This window comes from Crinia signifera, chromosome 9 (genome assembly GCF_055691185.1).
Source record: "Crinia signifera chromosome 9, ASM5569118v1, whole genome shotgun sequence".
Lineage (NCBI taxonomy): Eukaryota > Metazoa > Chordata > Amphibia > Anura > Myobatrachidae > Crinia > Crinia signifera.
In genome coordinates this window covers 44,709,468-44,736,353 of record NC_139225.1, presented here as the reverse complement: position 1 = coordinate 44,736,353, position 26,886 = coordinate 44,709,468, and the positions used below count along the sequence as shown (strand labels likewise).

Here is a 26,886-nt window from a genome sequence, read left to right as displayed (position 1 = left end):
GTCAATTTCTCTGAGACCTGTTGAATCAAATTGGATTCCTGGGATGGCCAAAAACTCAGGAACTTGGGGCTCAAAATTGTCTGGTGGTGGGGTCCATACGGGATCAATCATTTGGGGGGGGTCTCAGCTGCTCTACGGGGGCGTCTTTGAGGGGGTCCCTCATCACCAGAGGAGGAAGAGGAGCTTAAGACGAATCCTTCAAATTCCCCGCTTGCATCACTGGCTGTGTCAGAGTCAGAGGCAAGCATGGCATATGCCTCCTCCGCTGAATACATTCTTCTGGATGACTGGGATGACATTTGGGATGCCATTTTTATTTTTGTGTTTCTGTAAGTGTAATGTTTCAACACGTGTATAATGTAGGGGGGGTACAAACTTTATTTCAACACGGGGGGTATGTAGTGTGTAGTGTGTATGTAGTGCAGAAAAAAAATACTTTATACAGGAATTTGATCCCAATAAAAAAAATAAAAATTGAAGGGGTTAAAAAAAAAAAAAAAGGTCCTGCGCCAAAAATTGAGCACAGATGTTGGTCAGTAACGTCCGTCACTGAACAGCGCTCAAAGGCAACAGGACACCCACAAAAGCAACGTGGGTGTAAAAACAAAAAAAAAACAATTTAAAAAAACTGCAGAAAAAAAATGATATCAACCCTGTGCCAAAAATGCTGTTCAGTGATTGTACGTCACTGATCAGCGCTCAGCGGCCACAGGACACCCACAAAAGCAACGTGGGTGTAAAAACAAAACCCCACTGCACTCTCCAAAAAAAAAAAACTGCAGATCTGTGATGCAACACTGATTAGCAGTGAGGGGCAGCAGGCACACAACTGTGGGTGCAACCTGACAGGGTATATATAAAAAAAAAACCTGGACCCCCAAAAAGTTGCTGATTAATTAATTTAAACTGATCAGCACAAATGGGGGGGCAGCAGGGGGGGCAGCAGTCAGTTGCACACGCAGAACAACCTTTGGTGCAACTGACAGGTATATATATAAAAAAAAAACTCTGCACCCCCAAAAAGTTGCTGATCAGCTCAGATATAGTGATCAGCACAAAAGGGGGTGCAGCAGACACAAAATATAGCTTTCTCTATCACTCTCTGTCACTATCTCTCACTATCTCTGACTATCTATCACTATCTGTGACTCTATGACACTGCAGCAGCAGCACACAGGAAGTCACAAGATCTTTGAAGCATCCAGCTGCTGGCAGCACGCTACCAGCGGTGATCAACGGTGATCAGGCAAGGTTCAGGTTTGTATAGCAGGACAGAGTGGCCGGTGACCGCTCTGCACGCAATTCCAGACCGGAATGGCGTCTGCAGCGCAGTCACCGTTAGTTTAAATGGCGCGCCATGGCTGTGATTGGTCCGACGGACCAATCACAGCCTTGGGGGCAGGTGGGGTGAGGTGTCGTCGTCACCGTCGTCGTCACCGATGACCCCCTCATGCCCCCTCACACCCGGCGGTGATTGACACCTGTGTTACTGAGCGTCTGTAACACAGGAAAACGCTGCGAATGGCTGTTCACATTGAACAGCCAATCACAGCGATCGCCGACGGGGGGGCCCCCCCTGGGCATGCAGGGACATGTCTGCTGTCAGGGACAGCAGACATTGTCCCTCTCACTGCGTCTCTAGACTCAGTGGCACTTTGAAGTCATGATGTATATATACGTCATGTGTCGGGAAGTACATCCCGGCCATGACGTATATATACGTCAAATGTCGGGAAGGGGTTAAAAGAGTTATTTAATGAAGAATAAAAGTTTGCTCCAGGGTACGGACAATTGTGACTCATTCCAATAAATAAAACACTGTGGGCTGGTTACCACAAGGCATGGATAAAATACCAAGGCAATACCGCTGGCACCAGGACGTCCATCCGGGTCCCAATCATGTCCACACGCTGGATTGCAGTGCAGCGTTGAGGGAAGCCGGAGCGAGGAGTTCAGCCGGGTGTCAGTGTCGCAAGATACAGCCTCCCAGCGATAATTATCACACAGAAATCCAGTCACAGCTTGACCCTTTAAGGAACAAGTAATTGGTTAAATAACAGATAAACAAAAGGTGATGAGGTCACATCTTTGGCTTCTTCCATTGGTCATTCTTCGCAAGGCATTCTGGGTTGCTGGCTGCTGATTGGATGACCGTCTGCACTCAAAATAATACCAATCATGCCTATGGTAACATCCTATCTTTGAAAAATCCATATTGTGTATGGTCTGAGTCACCAGATGGTTGATGCAGATATATCCTGTGAAAGGAAACTCACATTATATATATATATATATGTACACACACCTATACATACATCCCTGAATGTGTTCACATATTCCAGCATCTTTCACCAACACCTTCTTCCATTGTCTACAGAACTGGTTTCATTTGCCCGAAGGATCTCTCAGACACATACCCAACCTCCAAAGACCGCAATTCAAAAGATACAAACTGTTCATAAAGGAACACACAGACTACAATAGCAGTATGAAACCAAAACAGTGTCTGATTAACATTCGCATAGAGGTGAATGAGAAGTACAGGTACTTGCAGTTCAACATGATTTTGCCCAGATTACTTGCTGTTTCCTAATTTATTCTGAAATGTCTGCTGACCGATAGACATTTTCCACATTAATTTATGTTGGAAAGAAAAGGGGACCTCACAGTGTATGTTCTTGATATCTGCAGAATGTGAGGCAGTAAGATGAAATGCCTGTTGGTCGGACAGGCATTTTTTATGTACAGTATGCCAGCATTACCAACAGCATACAAATGTAGCCATGCTCATCTTTGCTGCCATGCGGCATGCTGATCGCTCCATTAATTCCTAATGGAGCAATGGAGAATAGCTACATTTGTCAGACAATTGTTACAATCCACTCCATACACATTTTAAGGTTCCAAGTCCTTAGTATACAACATACAGTATACTGATTGCAGAGGGACTGGATTACCCATTTACTGATTAAGCGGTACTTGTGTAGTTTCACGACACCAGTGTGTGTTTATTAACCCCTTCCCGACATTTGACGTACATTTACGTCATGGTCGGGATGTACTTCCCGACACATGGCATAAATGTACATCATGCCATTAAACTGTCACAGCGTCTATAGACGTGGTGACAGAGGGACGATGGCTGCTGTCCCTGACAGCAGACATCTTCCCTCGTGGCCCAGGGGGGGCAGCGATGCCCCCCCCATCGGCGATCGCTGTGATTGGCTGTTCAAATGTGAACAGCCAATTACAGCGTTTTCTGTGTACCGACGAATAACGTCGCTCGGTAACACAGGGATCGGTGGTGATTGGTGCTGTTAAGTACAGCACCAATCACCACCGGGTGTAAAGGGCTCACTGGTGGTCACCCCACCTGCCCCCAAGGCTGTGATTGGTCCGTCGGACCGACGGACCAATCACAGCCATTACACCTCACAGAAAATAACGGAGACAGCCCTGCAGCCGCCATTCCGGTCAGGAACAGCGTGCAGAGCGGTCTCCGTGCCCATCTGTCCCCTTATACTGACCTAATCAGCGTTGGTGGCATCCGTGCTGCCAGCTGCTGGTGCTTCCTGGTTGGCGTTGTTTACTGTTGCTTCCTGGTGCTTGCGCTGCTGCTGCTGCAGCAGCGTCATTGTGTCAGAGATTATAATATTGTGTGATATAATTGTGTCTCTGCTGCCCCCCTTTTGTGCTGATCAGTATAAATTAACTGATCAGCAACTTTTTTGGGGTGCAGGTTTTTTTTTTTATATATATACCCTGTCAGGTGGCACCAAAAGTTGTGTGCCTGCTGCCCCTCACTGCTAATCAGTGTTGCATCACTGATCAGCATTTTTTTTTTTTGAGGGTGCTGTGGGGTTTTTTTGTAAAAAAATTTTTTACACCCACGGTGATTTTGTGGGTGTCCTGTGGCCGCTGAGCGCTGATCAGTGACTTACATCACTGATCAGCATTTTTGGCACAGGGTCGATTTATTTTATTTTTTTTGGATCAAATTCCTGTTGCCTTTTGACTCATCAGCAGTTTTTTTTAATTTTTTTTTTTTTTTGGAGGGTGCTGTGGAGTCTTTTTTTTAATTTTTTTTACACCCACGGTGATTTTGTGGGTGTCCTGTGGCCGCTGAGCGCTGATCAGTGACGTACATCACTGATCAGCATTTTTGGCACAGGGTCGATTTATTTTATTTTTTTTGGATCAAATTCCTGTTGCCTTTTGACTCATCAGCAGTTTTTTGAAAAAAAATTTTTTGGGAGGGTGCAGTGGAGTCTTTTTTAAAAAAATTTTTTACACCCACGGTGCTTTTGTGGGTGTCCTGTGCCCGCTGAGCGCTGATCAGTGACGGACGTTACTGACCAACAGCTGTGCTCAATTTTTGGCACAGGAGCTTTTTTTTTTTTCTTTTAACTTACACGTGTTAAAGCACTACATACACACTACATACCCCCCGTGTTGAAATAAAGTTTGTACCCCCCCTACACTATACACGTGTTGAAACACTACACTTACACAAACACAAAAATAATAAAAATGCCCCAATCATCGCAAAGACTGTTTTCAGCGGAGGAGGCATATGCCCTTATTGCCTCTGACACTGACACAGCCAGTGAAGTAAGCGATGAATTTGCATTCGTCTTAAGCTCCTCTTCCTCCTCTAGTGATGAGGGACCCCCTCAAAGACGCCCCCGTAGAGCAGCTGAGACCCCCCCCCCAAATGATTGATCCCGTATGGACCCCACCACCAGACAATTTTGAGCCCCAGGTTCCTGAGTTTTTGGCCAACCCAGGAATCCAATTTGATACTACAGGCCTCAAAGAAATTGACTTTTTCAAAGTCTTTTTCTCTTAAGATTTTATAAATTTAATGGTGGACCAAAGTAATTTATATGCCCAGCAGTTTATTGCCCAAAACCCCACGTCATCATTTGCTAGGTGGACCCCTGTAGATGCAGTAGAGATGATGACGTTTTGGGGTCTGGTGTTACATATGGGCATAGTTAAAAAGCCAGAAATTAGGCAATATTGGAGTACAGATGTTCTGTACAGCACCCCACTTCATCGTATGGCCATGACCCGGACTCGTTTTGAGACGATCCTTAAATTTTTGCATTACAACGATAATGCACAGTGCCCACCCAGAGATGATCCCACCTTTGACCGGCTATTCAAAGTCAGGCCGGTCTTTGATCATTTCAGCGCCAAATTTGCTGAGATGTACATCCCCGAAAAATTCATTTGTGTAGACGAATCACTTATACATTTTAAAGGAAGGGTTAAATTCCGCCAGTACCTTCCCAATAAGAGGGCAAGGTATGGCATAAAAATGTATAAGCTGTGCGAAAGTACCTCTGGGTACACCCACAGGTTTAGGGTATATGAAGGGAAGGACACAAGAATTGAACCGCCAGAATGCCCCCCCTCCCTCGTAGGTGTTAGTGGAAAGATTGTCTGGGATTTAGTGCACCCCTTCCTGGATAAGGGTTATCACCTCTATGTGGATAACTTTTACACCAGCATCCCCCTGTTTAAGGCCCTTGGTTCAAGAGGTACAGCAGCTTGCGGTACTGTGCGCAAGAACCAAAGAGGCCTCCCAAAAACGCACGTTGCCCAATTACTGAGAAAGGGTGAAAGCAGGGCACAATCCACCGAAAATATGTTGTTGGTCAAATATAAGGACAAGAGGGATGTCCTTATACTGACAACAATTCACGGAGACAGTACCACCTCCGTCCCTGTACGAGGTACCAGTACCCACACCTCAAAACCTATTTGTATCCTAGATTACAATAAGTACATGGGTGGAGTGGATCTTTCAGATCAGGTACTGAAGCCGTACAGTGCCCTGCGGAAAACAAAAATATGGTATAAGAAGCTGGCAGTGTATATCATCCAGATGGCACTGTATAACGCTTACGTACTATTCCGTTCTACCAGCCAGACGGGGACATTTATGCACTTTCAAGAGGAAGTCATAAAGGGCCTAATATTTGGGAACCAGCAGGCAGAGGGCCCCAGTACTTCTAGTACTGGCCCCAGTACTTCTCGTATTGGCCCCCGTATTGTATCAGGGCAGCATTTTCCTAACGAAATCCCCTCCACTGGAAAAAAGGGCAGGACACAAAAAAGGTGCAAAGTTTGCTATAAAAAGGGAATAAGAAAGCAAACTATTTTCCACTGTGAAACTTGCCCCGACAAACCCGGCCTATGTATGAAGGAGTGTTTTAAAATATACCACACATCTATGGATTATTAGGTTCATCATTTCACCGTGCTTCGGGGGTCTTGCTAATGCGACATAGCACCCACCATTCATTCCACCAGAATCTGTGCTGTAAAATCCAAATATCACTCCTTCCCTTCTGAGTCCTGCCATGCACCCAAATGGTATTTTTTGGTCACATATGAGGCATTGCCGTACTCAGGAGAAATTGGGGCACAGATTTTGGGGTGCTTTGTCTCCTTCATTCCTTGTGAAAATGAAAAATTTTGAGCCAGAACTGCATTTTTGTGTAAAAAAAATGTAATTTTTCATTTTCACAGCCCAGTTGTACCAAAATTGGTGAAACCCCTGGGGGTTTGAAATGTACACTATACCCCTAGATGAATTCCCTGAGGGGTGTAGTTTGCAAAATGGGGTCACTTGTGGGGGGGTTCCACTGTATTGGTGCTTCGGGGGTCTTGCTAATGCGACATAGCACCCACCATTCATTCCACCAGAATCTGTGCTGCAAAATCCAAATATCACTCCTTCCCTTCTGAGTCCTGCCATTTTTTGGTCACATATGAGGCATTGCCGTACTCGGGAGAAATTGCGGCACAGATTTTGGGGTGCTTTGTCTCCTTCATTCCTTGTGAAAATGAAAAATTTTGAGCCAGAACTGCATTTTTGTGTAAAAAAATGTAATTTTTAATTTTCACAGCCCAGTTGTAACAAAATTGGTGAAACCCCTGGGGATTTGAAATGTACACTATACCCCTAGATGAATTCCCTGAGGGGTGTAGTTTGCAAAATGGGGTCACTTGTGGGGGGGTTCCACTGTATTGGTGCTTCGGGGGTCTTGCTAATGCGACATAGCACCCACCATTCATTCCACCAGAATCTGTGCTGCAAAATCCAAATATCACTCCTTCCCTTCTGAGTCCTGCCATGCACCCAAATGGTATTTTTTGGTCACATATGAGGCATTACCGTACTCGGGAGAAATTGCGGCACAGATTTTGGGGTGCTTTGTCTCCTTCATTCCTTGTGAAAATGAAAAATTTTGAGCCAGAACTGCATTTTTGTGTAAAAAAATTTAATTTTTCATTTTCACAGCCCAGTTGTACCAAAATTGGTGAAACCCCTGGGGGTTTGAAATGTACACTATACCCCTAGATGAATTCCCTGAGGGGTGTAGTTTGCAAAATGGGGTCACTTGTGGGGAGGTTCCTAACTTTTAGCATCTTATGGTGCCTAGAAACCTACATGGTGCCTAAAAAATAATCTCATAAAAAGGAGGCTCCAAAATCAAGTAGGTGCTCCTTCTATTATGAAGCCTGTGGTTTAGTCAACGTGCACACTAGGGCCACATATAGGATATTTATGAAAACAAAAGAATTGGGGGAATCAATTTTTAGTCACATTTCTCTAGTAAAATCTACTGTGTTCCTTAGAAAAATGTATTAAAATTGCAAATCTGCAAAAAAAATTAAACTTTGAAATTTCACCTACACTTTGTTTTAATTCCTGTGAAACACCTAAAGGGTTAACAAACTTCCAAAATGCTGTTTTGAATACTGTGAGGGGTGCAGTTTTTGAAATGGCATCATTTATGGGGGTGTCTCACATACAAGTCCCTCAAAGTCACATCAGAACTGAACTGGTCCCTAAAAAAATCAGTGTTTGAAATTTTCTTGAAAATTTGAGAATTTGCTATTCATATTTTAAGCCTCCTAGTGTCCAAAAAAATTAAAAGGAGGTTGAAATAATGATGGCAACATAAAGTAGACATATGGTCTTTGTTAGTTATTAACTATTTTGAGTGGTATGATTATTTGTCTCACAAGCAGAAAATTTAACATTTTGCAAATTGCAAAATTTTCAATTTTTTTACGACATTTTGGTATTTTTCACAAAAAAACACAGACTGTATCGACCAAAATTTACCACTAACTTGAAGTACAATGTGTCACGAGAAAACAATCTCAAAATCACTGGGATAAGTAAAAGCAAAAAAAAGTTATCCCCACATAAAGTGATACATGTCAGATTTGAAAAAAAGGGCTCTGTCAGGAAGGCAAAAACAGGCTGCGGCGGTAAGGGGTTAATCCAGGCAGCTGTGTTTACAGTTTCTTAGAAAATTGGCAGCCTGCGAGAGTCCACATCCTGAGTCTGTGATTACTTTACTGTGAAACTTGGCTGGTTTCCAGACTCCTACACTGTACTAGGCTAGCACGTGCTCACTCTGGGCCTTATTCTGGTTGGAGCGGCCGGGCCGTACGCGTACGTCCCGGGGTTTTTCATGATCTGCGCATGTGCAGATACGCTAATGCGCCGGCGGGAACACTCCACAACGCTTACGGCCGGTGTCTCAACGTGCGAAAAAACCTGTACGCGAGCGTACGGGTAATGGGGCGGCATAGGGGCGTGTTGATGGGAGCGGCCGAAATAATGAGGGAAAATGGGCGTAAATATGGGCGTACACGGGGGTGTGCACCAAAAATGAGCGGTGCTACTACCGCACGATCGACTAAGGCACCGTTCATTTCGGACACCAAACAGGCGGCCGCCAACCGCCAGCTCAAACCACCCCTACAGATACCGCATGCCAGCGTGCGCCTGTGTTGGCTAATTAACGCTGATTACTACTCAAACACATACACCTGAATGTAATAAGCAATGCTGCAGTCTATTAAGTCCAAAGCATGATTTCACTACCTGCAAGCCACACACACAGCACGCAAACACATTGGAAGCTTATGTTTTTATACTTCTCCACATTTAAAGGTTTGTTTAATTTAAGGTAAGAATCTTTTTATACGCTAAGGTAGGTATTTGCTAAACAGTTAGACACATTCACTACGTGCTTTCATAGACTTTACGCAGTAGCACACACAGCACGCAAACACATTGGAAGCTTATGTTTTTATACTTCTCCACATTTAAAGGTTTGTTTAATTTAAGGTAAGAATCTTTTTATACGCTAAGGTAGGTATTTGCTAAACAGTTAGACACATTCACTACGTGCTTTCATAGACTTTACGCAGTAGCACACTCAATCTACACAAGTCGACATGTGTCAACGTGTTCACTCTAATACTAACATAGGTTTTGTATTCAGGATACAATAACATAAACCACATCTAACACCTACAAAGGATGTTTCAGCAATGTTTGAAGCCCATGACCACTATTTTCCACACAATCTTTGTATAGTACCCAAAATAATGACCTGTACCACTATCTCATCTGCTATGATTTGGATTTGACTACACTCTGGATGTAAGATGCCACCAATCACATTATTGCACTCTCATCTCTCTAACAAAGGATTCCTACATCTGCTTATGACACTGTCAAATCATATATATTTAAAAAGTTATGCATGTTTGTTCACAAGCTAATTTATCATGTTTGGCCTATTCACACATCTTTTTTTAGGGAGGACACATATGCATTCCTACACAAATGTACCTTTTCACCCTTGTTTGTCTGCCTCACCCACTCCATGAGGAAAGCATTGTTCTGGACCTGCTTTTACCTACTACTGTAGGAGCTACCTCACCTGCACACAAACTGCTTTCTCACCTATTAAGTTGCTCTGCACATGTGCTGACACAAACTAATTAGCAGGGAAAAGTTGGATAGGAACATGGGAATGGCCATGGAGAGGGTTACACATGGGAAACTTCCACCACACTTCAACAAATGTTCAAAAATACCCTGGTCAGTAAGTACACATAAATCTAGTATTTGTTTCACACAAGAAATGACACATACCACAATTTAGATTTAATTTGTAAAATAAATTTATTTGCTGTTCAGCATCACAGCTTGACACTTTAATGTGAGAAATCAAATAAACAAATAAAATAGACACACAAATAATAAAACAGCCAGAACAAGAGGTTGCATATCTCCAAACATGTGTTACCCTGCAAATGCAATGGTGAAAGAAATGGGGACACCAGAATACGTACTGCAACAACCAGGGTGAATACTAAGCAAGATACACACCACCAAAAAAAAATATCCTGCATTTGTAGAGGTCAAAATACGAACTTTCATGCCCATGGCACGCAAATGGATCGATGGCCAACTCAGGAAGCGGATGTCCGGTGCAATTTAAACCTTTGGCCTCCAACCACAGAGGAAGTGAACCAGGTCTCATTTGGGCCCTTTTTTGCCCCTTTTAGATGGGGCCTTGGGGACAGGGGCCTTTGGCTCAGCTGGCTTTCGGCGTCTTCCCCTAGTCGACACAGGAGGGTCAGCCGAGGTGGAAGGTTGGGGAGCAGCTTGGGGTGGGGCAGCAGATGGGGGATTGTCCCTTAGGGACCTGGCGGTGGACAGCTGCTCCGCAAGAAGTTCATTCTGGCGGCTGAGGTGTTGGCCAATGCTTAGCATGCCAGCCGCCAGAGTTTCATTAATGCGGTTCAAGGCCTCAACCTGCAGCTGGTTTGTGGCCTTCCACTCCGCCAGAAAATCCGCCACCTGCTGCTGACGGATCGCAGCATCCACCCCTTGCTGCTCGATCCTGTCCAGCGTCACCAACAGGCTCTCATTCCATGTTTCCTGTGGCTGGGGCTGGGGGCGACGTGTTGGTGGAGGCTGGACCACTTGCTCCACCTGTGGCTCTGCAGAGGAAGATGCTGCCGGTACATACTGTGTTTCTGCTTCTTCTAGGATAAGAATTGAAAACAATGTCACCATCACATACGCAATAAAAAATATCTTTCTAAATACAATGCATTACTGTGACTTACCATCAAAAGCAGCAGCAAAGACCTCCGCCGGGAGCTCACTGTCCATATTGGAGATCCCCCTGATCTCCCCCACATCAATCACGTCACAGGAGTCCAGCTCCAGGGGGGTATACTCCAAATGGTCAGGCATAGGACCTCTCCCGGTGGACATGCTGTGGTTGTACCGGTCAGTCATCTTCTTCTTCAGTGCACTTTTGAAGTCAGTCCACCTACAAGTTTAAAAATACAAATATCACCATGAGATATGTGCACCACTGTGCTACGTGTAGGGTTACCACCTAGTCCCTTTAATTCCGGACACATGTTACTTACACAGGTTCTGTGGCAGTTTAAAATTAGGTGAAGTGGAGTCTTGAAGTCAGCCAGCCACAGAACCTGTGTAATTAATATGTGTCCGGAATTAAAGGGACTATGTGGTACCCCTAGCTACGTGACATTTCCTAGTGTGGGTGATCTTATGTTTTTTTGCCATATGTGTCCCACACACACATTCATGTCTCAATTAGGAGGCATTTCAGTGTCTCATCTCATTCATTAGGCCACTAAATGCACATACATACATCACTATGCAGAAATGACATCATCCATGGCCAAATTAGGCACCTCCACCTGGTGTGAAACTACACATTTCACCATAGCTTGACAATGTGGTTATTAGGGAGTAATTTAACTATGGAATGGCATACTGGGATGTGTAGTTTCTCACCAGCTACACGTGCACAGTTTGCTCCTTCTTGTTTCAGTAGCATCATATGGAACATGTTACAACAACTCTTTCAAAAACACACTTTCTCTTGTCCCATCACATACTTCACATGAGCAGAACTGTGCCCATAACCTCACATCACACCAATGGTGCATGTTTCATATATCAATGTGGGTTATTAGACATGGTTGTGTTCACATGTGACATTGAAGTGTAGCACTATCTACAAACACACCTTTCTATTAGTCTCAAAACATACATGTAACATATGTACACACATATGACATTATCAGGGGGACAAAGACCAGGGCAATTTTTCAGCAGTCTCCAGCAGGAACTGATGCCCTTATTCTAGTTCACTCTTTCTGCCCAAATATTTCTTAGATGGACAAAACCATGTGCACTGCAGGTGAGGCAGGTGTAAAACCCCACCCAAATCTGATTATCTCTGCACAAGTAACACCTGCCTCACCTGCAGTGCACATGGTTTTGTCCATCTAAGAAATATTTGGCCAGAAAGAGTGAACTAGAATAAGGGCCTCAGTTCCTGCTGGAGACTGCTGAAAAATTGCCCTGACAAACACACTAACCTTTTCTTCACCGCGTCCCAAGTTCTGACCACTGGTGCCACCTGGTTCACTTCCTCTGTGATCTTGTCCCAAAGGTTTCTCCTTGCACTGGCACCCGGCTTCCTGGTTGCCAATTCAATCCATTCGCGTGCCCTGGGCACTAGAATTCGCATTTCGGCCTCTACAAATGCAGGGTTTCTCTTTCTGGTGGTGGTATCCTGCTCAGTCCTCACCCTCGATGTTGCAGCACGTTTTCTGGTGGCCCCAGTTCTCTCACCATGCACCTGCTGGGTCACACCTGTTTGGAGAGATGCAACCTCTTGTTCTGGCTGGTTGCTTGGCCCTTGTGGAGCTGGTGGAGGTTCACCAGGGCCTGTTACTGAGGGGCCCGCTTGATCTTGCAGGCTACTCCTCTCTTGGGCCCTCCTTCTCCGCTCCTGTTCCCTCTTGTTCAGTGCATCAAGCAGGGATTGTGCTGTAGCTCTCTGCAGAGCGTCCTCTGCTGCTGAATCGTCAGAGTCAGACATGTTTGCAGCAATTGTGGCCTGCATCTGACTGAATATTTATATGTTAATTTCCCGCCATGAACAAGGGGGCGTATATTTTTCCACGCAATATAGATGCAAATTTACACCGATATTTCCCGCGATAATTCCCGCTTAAATTACGCAGGTCTCAACGCACCTGACCAAACACCTGTATATGCACATACACAGGTTGTGGAGCATTGTGCTACATCGTGAAATGTGGGCACCTGTCATTCCAATGACGAGTGTTGTCAGCTGGTATCTGTTGGAGTTCGTGTATGCTTTGTGAGTCACATTTCAAAACATCACGTTATAATGCTTTCCTTACATATGTAATGTGTATGAAATTGTCATACAGCAACATGTTGCATTGTGGCCCTTTAAGCAGCGTAGTTATAAGTAGAGGGTTGCGTGTATTATTTTCCGCCCACTGTATATACAGTACTCCTCTCCATGCATATCGGTGCATCGTGCCCCCTTTAAGCAGCGTAGTTATAAGTAGAGGGTTGCGTGTATTATTTTCCGCCTACTGTATATACAGTACTCCTCTCCATGCATATCGGTGCATCGTGCCCACTTTAAGCAGCGTAGTTATAAGTAGAGGGTTGCGTGTATTATTTTCCGCACACTGTAAATACAGTACTTCTCTGTTCATTGAATGCATGCTGTTGGTTGTGGTGTGTGTATATCGGAACGGTCCGCGTAAGTTTCTATTCGCATCCAGTTTGTTAATGTAAGAGGGATTAATAAAGTTAATACCAAACAAACAATTTTTTCGACCAATCAGCAAGCACCAAAAGTGATATATGTACCTGCAATTAATAACTGCGCCATTGCCACTATGACTTGTCCTCGAGCTAGGCCCTTTTCCACCTCAGAGCTTTTGGCCCTGGTCGAAGTTATGGACCGTCACCTGGGGCCCAGGGGCCCATATGTCAGTAATGCCGACAAGCGGCGGGCGTATACTGCTGCCCGCCGCCTGATCTTCTCTACGACCGGCGTCCGCAGAAGCCTGGGGCAGGTTGAGCGGCGCTGGTCAGACCTGCGCCGGCGGCAGCCGGTTTTACTCAGCAGCCTTCGCCGCCATATTGACCGATGTAAGTTTTGATTACTAGTATGTCAGCGTTTTTTAGCAATGTTTTGTGTACTTTTTATAAATATGTTCCTGAGTATGGGGGTGTATATGGGGGGTATATGGGTGTATGGGGGTATATGGGTGTATATGGGGGGTATATGGGGGTGTATATGGGGGGTATATGGGGGGTATATGGGGGTATATGGGGGTGTATATGGGTGTATATGGGGGTATATGGGTGTATATGGGGGGTATATGGGTGTATATGGGGGGTATATGGGTGTATGGGGGTGTATATGGGGGTATAGGGGGTGTATAGGGGGGGGGTTAAGTAGTTGATCAGTTTTTGGGTGTAGGATATCAAATAGTTTGCATGATAAATGTCTGAAATATCACAGCAATGATAATTTTGAAGGTTATGAGCATGACTTATGTGAATTTTTCTTTCCCCCTTTTTTATGAAACCCAATCTTCGATTTCTATGCCATCAACATGAACATTTCAGCACGGGCAAGGGCACGCATGGAAGCCCGGGAGCAGGCAGCCCGGGACCAGGCAGCCCGGGACCAGGCAGCCCTGGAGGAGGAAGAGGAGGAGGAGGAGGAAGAAGAGGAGGAGGAAGAAGAGGAGGAGGAGGAAGAGGAGGAGGAGGAGGAGAAGAAAGAGGAAGAGGAGGAGGAGGAGGAAGAAGAGGAGGAGGAAGAAGAGGAGGAGGAAGAAGAGGAGACACTGGGTGCAGTTTGGACCCACACAATTTCCCCATCCCCTTCCCTCTCCACAACCCCCACCCCCTCCACAACGCCCACCCCCTCCACAACCCCCACCCCCTCCACAACCCCCTCCCCAACCCACACCCCCTCCCCCTCCCCAACACTGGAGACACTGGGTGCAGTTTGGACCCACACAATTTCCCCATCCCCTTCCCCCTCCACAACCCCCACCCCCTCCACAACCCCCACCACCTCCACAACCCCCACCCCCTCCACAACCCCCACCCCCCCCCTCCCCACCCCATTTCCTACCCCCCTACACCTCTCCACCACCCACCCCCAAACCTCTCCACTCCCCACTCACACCCACTACCTCGGTCCAAACTCCAGGACCATCCCCCTTGCTCCTGACCCCCCCAACCACTGCACAGCCAACCAGCGGCAACCAGGATGGCTCAAGTAGCCGTAAGTAAATAATGTGTCTAATGTTGACCTACACATTTCTACACATAAACAATCACAACAACCACATATGTGTATCCAACATCAACATTAGTTGCAACATATCACTGCAGGCCGACCATGAGGTGTGTCCTGTCCTTCTCCAGGAACAAGGCTCCCCTTGGTGGTTTTTTGGAGTGTGGCCATGCCTCACCCCTTGAATAATTGACATAACAGTACATCCAATGAGATATCCGACATTAGTGGTGTGGTAGTTATGTGGCTCCAGGTGTTGGGTAACTCCAGTTCCCAGCATGATGTGCAACACAGGGCCGGATTATAATGGAGGCGCAAGGGGTCCGTGCCCCTGGGCCCCCCTCTAGCTAGGGGCCCCCTGTGGTTGTCATGTATTTTTTAAAAATAAAATGTTTAAGTTATGTTTTTTTTTTTTTAGCTAAATGTTTTGTGCATGGGTGGGGTAGTGCTGCAGCTTCACCTATCTGCCAATGTGACAATGATTTATGGTGCTGAGCATCGGGAGCCAAGGCACACTGATTGCACAAGTGTGCAGTGCATTTCTGGGAGTTGACTAAGTCCCATGACACTTTGCACCAGAGGACAGAGGCTGAGAAGTTTGTGCTGAGCTCTGATTGGTGGAGCTCATTACATGCTTCTCAGGTCCATGGAGAACCGCAGCAGCAGCTTAGTCATAGGAGGGTTTTTAATCAGAGGCAGCACTAGGACTGTGAGGTCTCCTCCAGAGTAAGGGGCAGAGGGACAAACACAGGCTTTTCATGTGGTGTGTGTGTATGTGTATATATATATATATATATATATATATATACCCTGCAGGTAACCATTGACCAAGTTTATTCTGCCTTTACTCTGTGTTTTGACAGTATAATATTCGCCCATGCAGTGTGCGGCCAGTAATGACAAGTGCAAGGGGGCCCCCCGCTCTAAAGTACCCCGGGCCCCCCAAAGGCTTAATCTGCCACTGGTGCAACTTAAATGTAGAGATTGTTTTGTTAATAGTGTGTGAGGCCATGCGGATGCATGCTTTACAAACATAGCTGTAGGCCTATAATTTGTACAGCAATGTCCTAAATTTAAAATACTAAGGAGTGCTTAAGCCACAACAATGTCATAACCCTTAAATAGCACAGGCTAATTGTGAGGTTAGAGGACAGTCCCCCAAAACCAAAGTACCAATTGGGATACAGCATACATTCATTGATGAAGGAGTAATTGAATTAATGTTATTTACTATGTACAGTATGTGTGTGTTAACATATTTTTTTTTAGTACTGTGTTTACAGCAGACCCATCTTCAATGTAGTTTCTAAATGTATGTGGCCTTCACACATAACTCTGAACTTTTTATTATGTACAAATACAACAAACATTTGTGTATGTTATATATTAATTTTTTTTTTTTATCCCTTCTCTACAGACACTGGACAGCAGCAGGAGGAGGTGGCAGCCCTAATGAGGGAGATGATGATCACCCTTGTGTACCTCCAGCTCATTTTTGGCCTTCTGGAGGCCCGCCTTTAATTTTTTTTTTATCCCCCCCCCCCTTATTATTTTTGTTGAAAATAAAAGTTTCATGACAGTTCGAAATTGCCTGTGTTTTTACTAATAAATATGTTAGAGGGCTTGTAAGGGTAGGTACATACAGATGTGTACTGTAAGTTATACTTGTAATTTGAGGTGAGGGGTAATGATTGATGTGTGAATGTGTGTGTTTTTGAGTAAAATAACACATAGTGAAAATGCATGAATGTTTAATGTTGTTCGATTAAAACATCACACATAACATCAGGGTAGGTATACATGTTACACATTTTGGACAAAGTAATTACGGACATAATTTAGTACATATACAGAAACACCAACATAACTTGATTTAAAAGTAACAGCAATATGGGGACACATAGATAGTGATTAAAATGCCACATTAGAACATAACAAATATACATGTAATGTGGGTTCAAATGTAGTTTTATTAGGTCTTTATTAAGGTAGACAATTGAGTTAATCGAAAACAATAATTGAATAACAAATAGATTAATTAATCAATTGTCAGATTAGTAGTTGAGAGGCAAGATTTGCAGGTCCATATATGTGAAGGGTATGCCAGCGTGCACGGACGTACGCTCACTCTCACGAGCGGTGACATAAGCTGAGTTTTCCATTGAAAACAATAGGGACCCGTCCGTGCAAGCTGGCGTACGCTCAGATATCCGCAAGAAGTCGTTGGGAAGACGGACGAAAGACGTCCGTAAACGGCGCCGTACGCTCAGTTGTACGCCTGTTGTCGGAGTGTAAGGGCTGGCCCGTCCGCGTACGTTCCCGTACGCTCATTTGTACGCCACTCCCCTTCTACGGTATTTCTGCCCGTAGGTAAGCGGCTGATTTGTGGGTGGACTTAACCCTAACGGCCGCGTACGGCTAGCGTGCGGTAATGGCGAACGTACGCACGTTTGGCCGCTCCGATCAGAATAACCTCCTCTGTGCTTAATAATCTGTGTAACTGTACTAAGGTACGTTATCGGTGAAAAAAAAATTTGCGCTGCAGTAGCGTCACAGACAGTGGCTGTACTCGCAAACTGCGTCTAGTTGGCCGCAGTCACAGTTGCGTCCCAGTCACAAACACACTTTCCACACCAGCCCGAAGCATGGCGAGAGCAGCGGTACGCGTCCGACCGACTTTTTCATACCCCCACTATCCACGTCGGTGTGGAGTTGATTTTATATAGTTATCAATATTTCGCCTCCTTGTCTTTTAATAAAAATGTAATAAAGGCTATATCTTCATAAACTCTGCAATCTGAGGTGCACCACACAGAGACATTTCTCTTCTTTCTTTTTGAATTATGATTTTATATAGTGTGTCGAGCGCATGTGGATTACTTCACATGTATTCCGCGTCCCCTCGCGGGGCTCGCTGCACTCGCCATGCTTCGGGCTCGGTGACTCGCTGCGCTCGCCACACTATATAAAATCAACTCCACGCCGACGTGGATAGTGGAGGTATGAAAAGGTCAGTCAGACGCGTACCGAGGGGCTCGCTACGCTTGCCATGCTTCGGGATGGCGTGGATAGTGGAGTAAACAAGAACAACAGCTGTTAAGTCGACAGGTGTCATTATTAACAGGTTGACACCCCCTTGGTTAATGGTACCATGATGAACTGTGAGTGCAGTTCATGCTGGAGCCATGAAAGTACACAAGTAACACTACACAACTCTGTTTGTGACTTAGGTGAAGTAGATGCTATTTGTAACGCTATTCCTGAGTACAGCTGCTGTTTGAGAATGGGACGCAACCTCTTGTTGCGGCCAACGAGACTCTGTTAGCGGCTACAGACACAGTTTGTGACGGAGACGCTACTACAGCGCAAAAAAAATAACGCTATTTCACAGATAACGCGGTAACGTAGATTATTACAGTGAGCGCGCGCTACCTTAGTACAGTATAGAACTCTGAAATGCTGCCAAGTTTTATACTTTAACTACACACTGACTGAGCCCACGCGCTAGCTGGAAAGCTGCCACGTTTTCAAAGTAAATGTCAACTGCTGGGCAAGCTGCCAATTTTCTAAGATAGAGTAAACATGGCAAGCTGCCAATTTCACAGAAACCGTAAATAGACAGTGGCGCCATGAAACTACACAAGTACCGATTAAGCTGTTTAGCTTCCATAGGACATTCTAGAAGATAAAACTGATAGAATACTTGCAACTCGTTTTAAGTAAGGTCTTAGTAAGGGTTATATATTTATTTGGTCTTCTCTCTTTCTCTCACTTTCTTTCTCTTCCCCTCTCTCTCTCTCTCTCTCTCTCTCTCTCTCTCTCTCTCTCTATATATATATATATATATATATATATATATATATATATATATAAATGTCTTTCTCCCTCATTCTTTCTCTTTCTCTTAATTTCTCTCTTTCTCCCTCTCCTCCTTTCTCTTTATTTTTCTTCCCCCTGCCTTTCCCTCTCTCTTCCTTTCTCTCTCTTCCTTTCTCCCTCTCTCTCCCTTTATCTATCTTTCTCTGTGTGCCTATTTCTCTCTGTGTGTCTCTCTCTATTTCTCTTTATTTCTCTGCTCTTTCTCTATCTCTTTCTCTCATGCACTCTTTCTTGCTCTCTTACACACTCTTTCTCTGTCTCTTTTCTCGTTCTTTTTCTTTCTCTCTCTTTCTTTCTCTCTCTCTTTCACTCTGTCTTTTTCGCTCTCTGTCCCTCTCTTAGAGCTTGTGATAAAGAAATGCCAGCAGAGTAGGAAGGTTCCTAATGTTCTAGTATCAGCCCACAAAAAAAGAAATAATGTTCAGCTCACTGAGGAATAAAGCACATAGTGAATTCAATTATGCTAGCTTTTGTAGCCAAAGATAATCTGTTTTGCTCACCAATATCTGTGAGAATGTCAGTGGAAATGAAATGTGTTCTGATAAGATATGCAAGTCGCCTCCTTATACAACAATAATTTTCTTCCAGGGAATTTGATTGTCTCCTTGGAGAGTAATGGGGCACTGTAGTTCCTTTTCCTTTATTACAGAGTCCTGCTCAGATGACCAATGATAACCAATTCATTAGGGCTGCACAATGTTACATAGTTACATAGTAGGTAAGGCTGAAAAAAGACTTGCGTCCATCTAGTTCAACCTGGTATAGATATCCATTGCTGATTTGGTAGGTTCTAATATTTTACAGACAGATTATATTTCTTATTTGTACCCATGGATGTTTTTCTCCAGTAAATGTTTGTCCAACTTTGCCTTGAACGCATTTAATGAGCCAGCCGTTACCACCTCTCTGGGAAGAGAGTTCCAGAGTTTGACTGTTCTGACCGTAAAGAAATTCTTTCTACTAGCTGAATTAGATCTTTTTTCATCTAATCTATACTCATGCCCTCGTGTCCTAGATTCCTTTCTAGTAGAAAAGAGGGTGTGTGACAGTTCCTTATATTGGCCCTTGATATACTTGTACATGTTGAGCATGTCCCCCCTTAAACGTCTCTTTTTCAATGTAAATAGTCCCAAATTGCTTAATCTCTCCCCGTAGCTTAAATTCTCCATTCCCTTAATAAGCTTTGTTGCTCGCCTTTGGACTTTTTCTAAATCTATGATGTCCTTTTTATAGTGTGGGGCCCAGAACTGTACTCCGTACTCGAGGTGAGGTCTCATCAATGCTTTATATAGTGGCATAATTACCCTCGAGTCCCTAGTTTCCATTCCCCTCTTAATACATGCCAGAATTTTGTTGGCCTTTTTTGGAGCTACATTACAATGGGCACTACATCCCAGTTTGCTGTCTATTTGGACTCCTAGGTATGTTCTTGAAGAAATCAATTTGGCAATAAATTGCATTTTTGGCTTTGCTGGCTATGTTACCTTATAAAGTATTCCAAACTGAAAGAGAACGACCTACGTTATTGTCATGCAAAAACTTTGTTACATTGACTAACATTTGGAAACTGGTCAGATTCACTGAATTATTGGGTCAGTAATGGATTTAAACATACATAATTCATATCTGAACTCCATTCATTGTCTTACTCACAAATTCCATGAATTCATTGGCAATGTCAATTTTGAAGATAAGCAATGCCACTTACAGCACAGAAAGCCATCAAAATGCAATGCCACACCCTTGGTTTCCTGTTATATTTCCTTCCTTTTCAGTTATTGCAAAAGGAAAATTCAGGGAAGTATATCGTCTTGTGAGCACAGCATAGAGGGACTTGCAGAGTAGGCACAGTCTTTCTCCGACTACTTATAAACAAAATGAGGCCATTGACTTTTGTTCTGCTGTCACTTTTTTTACACACGTGTGAGAGCATCACAAGGAAATTTTACATTGCAGCTGTGGAACAGTTATGGAATTACAAGGATAGCAGTGTATTTTCTTCAGCCCAAAGGTAAATGTCACTGCACCTTGTTTGATATGTCTTGTTTGGTGTCACTAATTAGTGCTAGCACCAAATCTTTTGTGTTCTGCTTTTTCAGGTGTTCTCACAGTGGAAATCATTAATTGTTAAAGATGCTTTATATGTTTGGTACTCCAGATGATGTCATTATTACTAGCTATGAATTTATAAAAAAAAAATGTACAGCACCATTAGAATAAAAAAAGATGTATATCACCTTAATTCTATTAGGTTAAATAATATCGTATAAAACTTAAACTTGTCTTGAACTTTAATAGAAAAGCATTTTTGCACGGAGCAAAATGCTTGTATTAACTTATTCTGTTAGCTTAAAAAAAATATGAATTAAAAAATACAAAATATTCAATAATATATTCATTCTGAAATATCCCATTGGGAACAACAATGTTGCTAGTTTTTGCTTTTTACGCAATAATAAATGAAGAGTAGTGACTTAGGCTATGAACATTTTTATTTTACTTATGCAGTTGAGGTAAGCTGTTAAAAACACTTAAAAATATTAGATAAAAGCCTACTGAGAAGCAGCACATGTAAATAAATTAATGAATGGATTAAAAGAAGGTATATATGCGGCATGCAGTTAGTTGGTTGGGATGCCAACAGTCTAGATATCAATACCGAATCATGGCAAGAAGACAGTCAAAGGAGGGAAACGTTACAAGTGGAGTACACCAGGGATCTGTACTTGGACCGGTGCTTTTTAATATCTTTATTGGTGATATTGCAAATGGAATTGAGGGTAAAATGTGCCTATTTGCAGATGACACAAAGGTATGCAACAGGGTAGACACACCAGGAGGGGTAAAACAAATGACTGATATCTAGGTAGATTAGAGGAATGGTCAAGAGCATGGCAACTACAGTTTAATGCAAAATCATGCACTTGGGTCTCAAAAATCCAAAGACTATATATAGTATAAATGGCACTATAATGGAAACTACTGAGGAAGAGCGGGATCTAGGTGTCACTATTTCAGGGGTCTTAAAGGCAGGTAGGCAATGTAACAAAGCAATGGAAGAAGGCAAGTCAGATGCTTGGTTGCATAGGGAGAGTCATCAGCAGTAGAAAGAAGTAATAATGCCACTGTATAGGTCATTGGTACGACCTCATTTAGAGTACTTTGTTCAGTTCTGGAGGCCAAATCTCCAGAAGGATATAAATACATTAGAGACTGTACAAAGAAGGGCAACGAAAATGGAGCATGGCATGGACTACATCACAAAACGTACCAGGAAAGACTAAAAGATCTTAATATGTATACTTTAGAGCAGAGAAGGGAAAGGGGGGACATGATAGAGACTTTCAAATATATCAAGGGTTTTAACAAGGTACAGGTAGGAGACATTCTTCACAGGAAGAGGAGCAGCAGAACACGAGGACATGCACTGAAACTATAGGGAGGAAGATTTAGGGGAAATTTGAGGAATAATTACTTCACAGAAGGAGTAGTAGATAAGTGGAATAGCCTCCCATCAGAGGTGGTAGAGTCCCATCAGAGGTGGTAGAGACAAATACAGTAGTACAATTTAAACATGCTTGGTATAGGCATATTGATATTCTTCCAAAAACATAAGGATCAAATATGGTTTGAGGTAACCTGTTTAAAAAAGGGGCAGACTAGATGGGCCAAGTGGTTCTTATCTGCTGTCAAATTCGCTCTCGACCTTCTGATCGCTTGCATCTTTTTTGTCAGTCATCCGTATGTATTCCACATATTTGTATGTGCAACAACTATAATTACCGTTGTATATTTCAGTTTTAATAAGGTCTCAGTTTGAATTTGAAGTGCTAGATTAGGACACCTACAAGAAAGACATAAATCCCTAGATAATTATCTGACAACCCTAGATAATTAACTGACACTTAACCTTATCAATAAACAGGGAAGGCATGTTATATTATATCAGTGGTTCTCAAACACTGTTCTCGAGGACCCTTAACAGGTCACTTTTTCCAGGTCGCCTGTGGAATTTTAAAATGTGTCAGTTGGTGATATACAGTGATATACAGTGCACCTGCGGGGTGACCTGGAAAACATGAACTGTTAGGGAATTTGGTAAACGCTGCATTAAATAAAAAGAGATTGATAAGGTAGAATTATTTACTTTAATTTCATTTAGTTTAATAAAAAGATATCTTGTTCTGTGTAGTTAGGCCATCATTCTGGTTGATTTGGAAAGCTGCTTACAGAGTCCCAGAGGGCCCGCCCCGTTGCCCTGCTGAAGCGCCTCCCCCCCCCCCCCTCCCCGCCGCCATATCTCCTTGCAACCATGCAAGTGTATGTGATGTGTTATAAATGCATGTCCCACTGCTGGAGAAATCATTCGATGGTCACCGTTTGCACACAAAAGACCATGTTCATGTGCAGTCCACCAACCATTGGAACGGGACGAATTCACCCCGTCCGAATGAACTAGAATGACCTCCTTTTGCACTAATATCCATGGCCCCACTTCGCTGCACATCGCTGGCGACCATATAGATAACGTATATGCTCTAACATAATTATTACAAACCTTTGCGATGCACTCAGCGATGTGCAGTGGGTCCCCCGCGGCTCCCCCTCCCTCCCTTGCCCGGTCGGCTGCTGCTGCTTCACCCAGGGACACTACCTGCTCCTCCCTGCATCTGGAAGGGGATGTAGGGGCTAGGTCACTGGTCCAGGAAGCAGCTCAGGAGAGGGATGGGGGGTGGGGTGGAGGGGGTCCGTACAGTGCAGCAGGTGTTGCCATAAGAAGCCCATAGGCTTTTATGCTGGAAATACCCTCTGCAGCAAAAACCCGCCGTGCTGATTTTCCTGCATATCGAAATGCGGTAAAAACACTGATAGCGGGGATTTTACCGCATTAGTCTCCTGTACTGAGATGTTGATGGTAAACACTCTACCATAATGTAAAACTGGACAGGACGCCTTTCTTACAAGAAATGGTATCTGCATTTTTTAATTAGTGGGACCCATATGCATCTATATTCAAGCTACGTGTAAGGCCCATGAGATAGAATCCTGTTTTGACAGGCTTGACGTTTCAGAGCTAAGGACCTCTTCTCACAGAAATCTAAAAATTGTGGTTTAAGGCAGAGATAGAAAAGTTGTGTATTCCCCTTTAAGGGGGGGGGGGGGTGGCGCTTTGACTTGGGCTGAATCATTTGCAGCTGCTAGAGGTGTCAGGTCAGGCCTGAACTAGGTATAGCCAAAAAAGAAAAAGGAAGCAGCGCTAACCGATAATAAATTAATCAACAATTAAAACCAATAAAAAACGTATGGAGATTGGACTGATTTTATAGTAAAATAAGTACATTTTATTATCAGCGGCTTTATCAAAGGTTATGATAAAGCCGCTGGACGGTGAAACGCGCTAGTTTCCCTGCCCACTTGCACTCTTATGGACTGATCCGGACCAACCTCAAACATTTGGACCCTACCATTTGCACAATATTTGGACCTTGCCATTCGCACCACAAGGACTTCAGAACCACCAATTTGACCGCAGCTGCAGTATGTACTCCCCTACTTTAGGATTGTGACTCGGCCCAACACATTCAGGCCTTGAGTCCCTGGGAGAAATAAGATACACCACGGTCTCCAACCAATAGGTGGACGGTAATACCAATTTATTCTTTGCATTTGCACTTTATGTGGTCATTTTCGAGGCATACTAGGAACGGACAGTTAATTTCTTTCCCATGTGAGGCTTTGCTTGTATCATACTACCAGCATTTCCCCAAAACGGTCACTCATTGTATTAATAAAATGTACTTATTTTAATGTAAAATCAGTCCAATCTCCAAATGGTTTTTATTGGTTTTAATTGTTGATTAATTTATTATCGGTTAGCGCTGCTTTCCTTTTTCTCTTTTAAGGCAGAGATAGATTACACTCCATTGGGAATAAAAAGTGGGGAATACCTGGAGCGTATATAGTGTAAATAGGTTGTTCAGGCCCAGTTCAATTATTGTAAAAGTCCAAAGGTCCTCTAGTTATTATGCTGTTATTCTGACACAATCATCATCCTCTCTAGCACCAATATGCATACTAGTATTCATTCTATATAATATAGACAGAGCAGTTTGTTGCCATTATAAAACACAGAATTACAGACTGCAGCTTGTTTAATTGATGTTCTATTATAAGTGACATACTGTACATTATCTTAAAACATGTTATGTGAAGTCTGTTTCTTGAAATTACATCTGCTTACAGTATACTTTATGTTTAAGGGAAGATTTAAGGTCATCTGATTCTCAAATATACAAAAAGGCATTATACGTTGAATACACTGATGCCACTTTCAGAAAGATCAAACCACAGCAAAACTGGACAGGTGAGAGAGAGTCAAATAAAACATTTGTGTAAATCAGTATACAGTAGTCTAAGAGCCTATGAACAGCATATGCAAACTTTTTATTTCTGTTCTAAAGTCTCAACAAGTGGCTTGGTTGTTGCCTATTGTAGTACGCTTTATTATAGTAATAAAAGTTTGTATGACGCCAAAGTTTGCCAGTATCTACAGTATCTGTTTTTTCCCCCACTCAATTACTGTATTACAGACTTGTATTTTTGTTTATTTTACTTGCTTCATTAAAATCATCACTGTTTGGCTCCCTTTTGTCATAGATTAATCTCCTTGTTATTTCTATTCAGCAGCCACTTGCCTTGGTGAGGGGCAAAAGGCACAGTAAGGATGATGGTGTTACATATAGGGAGAGGGGGTCAGAGCAGCATATGCAGGGGGGTTGAGAGGTACACATGGGGAGTCAGAGGCACGTATAACAAGGGAAGATAGGAGACAGAAGCACTTATGGGGAGGGGGGGTCAGAAGCACAATTGGGGAGGCAGTGGTCAGGGGCATTCATGGGTATGGTAAGCAGTGGTACATATGGGAAGGGAAGATAATAGGTGTACAAAGGGAGGAAGGAGGCAGAGGCACTTATCAAAACTAGGGTGTGCACCAGACATTTGTCGGGTTTAGTGTTTTGGATCTGGATTGGTTTTGCCAATTCCACCCTTCCGGGTTTTGCTTTTGGATCTGTATTTTTTTTTCTGATAAAATCATAAAAAAAAACTAAAATGACAGAATTAGGGTTTATTTTGTTCCCACAGTACTACTAACCTCAATAACATTAATTTCCGCTAATTTCTGGTATGTTCTGAACACCTCTCAGCTCACAATATAGTTTTTAGGCCAAAGGAGTGCTGTAAGGGCAGCGAGGAGGTTGTAACCTGTGCATGGAGTCGCAAAGAGGTCTAGCCCTGGAATTCCAAAAGTTTTTGTAATGTTCTGGAAAACCTCTGGTCTGAGGCATACTCTGTCTAGAGTGAGGTGTTCTCAGGATAAAGAGTCTGCCGTTTAACTCCCCGGTATATAAACGGCTGAGAGGAGAATGTTCCTCTGGACAGCCCAATTCCAAATCTATTGCTTCTAGACAGAGATGGAGAGATTTGTTGCTTCCCATTCTGTCTTGATATTCCCTGAGTGTGGTAGTGTAATGCTAGTTTAGTTGACCTCAGTTCCAGTAGGTTTATTATGCAGCTCAACCCTCCTGGGAAAAGGGTCTTTTGGAGGATTGAGGACCTTTGAGATCCGAAAAGGACCTACGGGCCTTATAGCATATCTTAACCTTGCTGAGGAATTCAGGGCCAAACAGGTCTGCATCTACTAGGTTAAGTATCTCTACGGGCTTAGACCTGCTCTTGCGAGCCATATGAAATAAAAAGTTTGGCCAATCATTAAAGTGACTCTGCTTATAGCCTTTAGAAGAGCATTCTTAGATGCCCTTAAGGATACTAAGGAACCACCACACTTTTCTTTTTCAACTTTATCTAGGACAAAAAAGTAGAGTTCCCGCTGTGTCTGACACTTTCAGCTGTATCTTCCTCAGAAGCTTATCAGTAGCGTTACTTTGGGTTCTTTCCCCAATTAGCAAGCTAAGTGCCTGGC

The 26,886-nt window shown here is 43.5% G+C and overlaps 1 protein-coding gene across 1 annotated transcript in view; it reads left to right on the top strand.

The window, feature by feature from the left end:
* Positions 1 to 20,728: 20,728 nt before the first annotated feature.
* Positions 20,729 to 26,886, top strand: part of LOC146035519 (coagulation factor VIII-like) — a 215,182-nt gene continuing 209,024 nt past the window's right edge. Inside the window, exons 1-2 of the mRNA XM_083159025.1 lie at positions 20,729 to 20,916; positions 25,166 to 25,269. Of these exons, the coding sequence (XP_083015151.1) occupies positions 20,783 to 20,916; positions 25,166 to 25,269 (238 nt within the window). The 5' untranslated portion in view covers positions 20,729 to 20,782. The remainder of the gene's footprint in view (positions 20,917 to 25,165; positions 25,270 to 26,886) is intronic.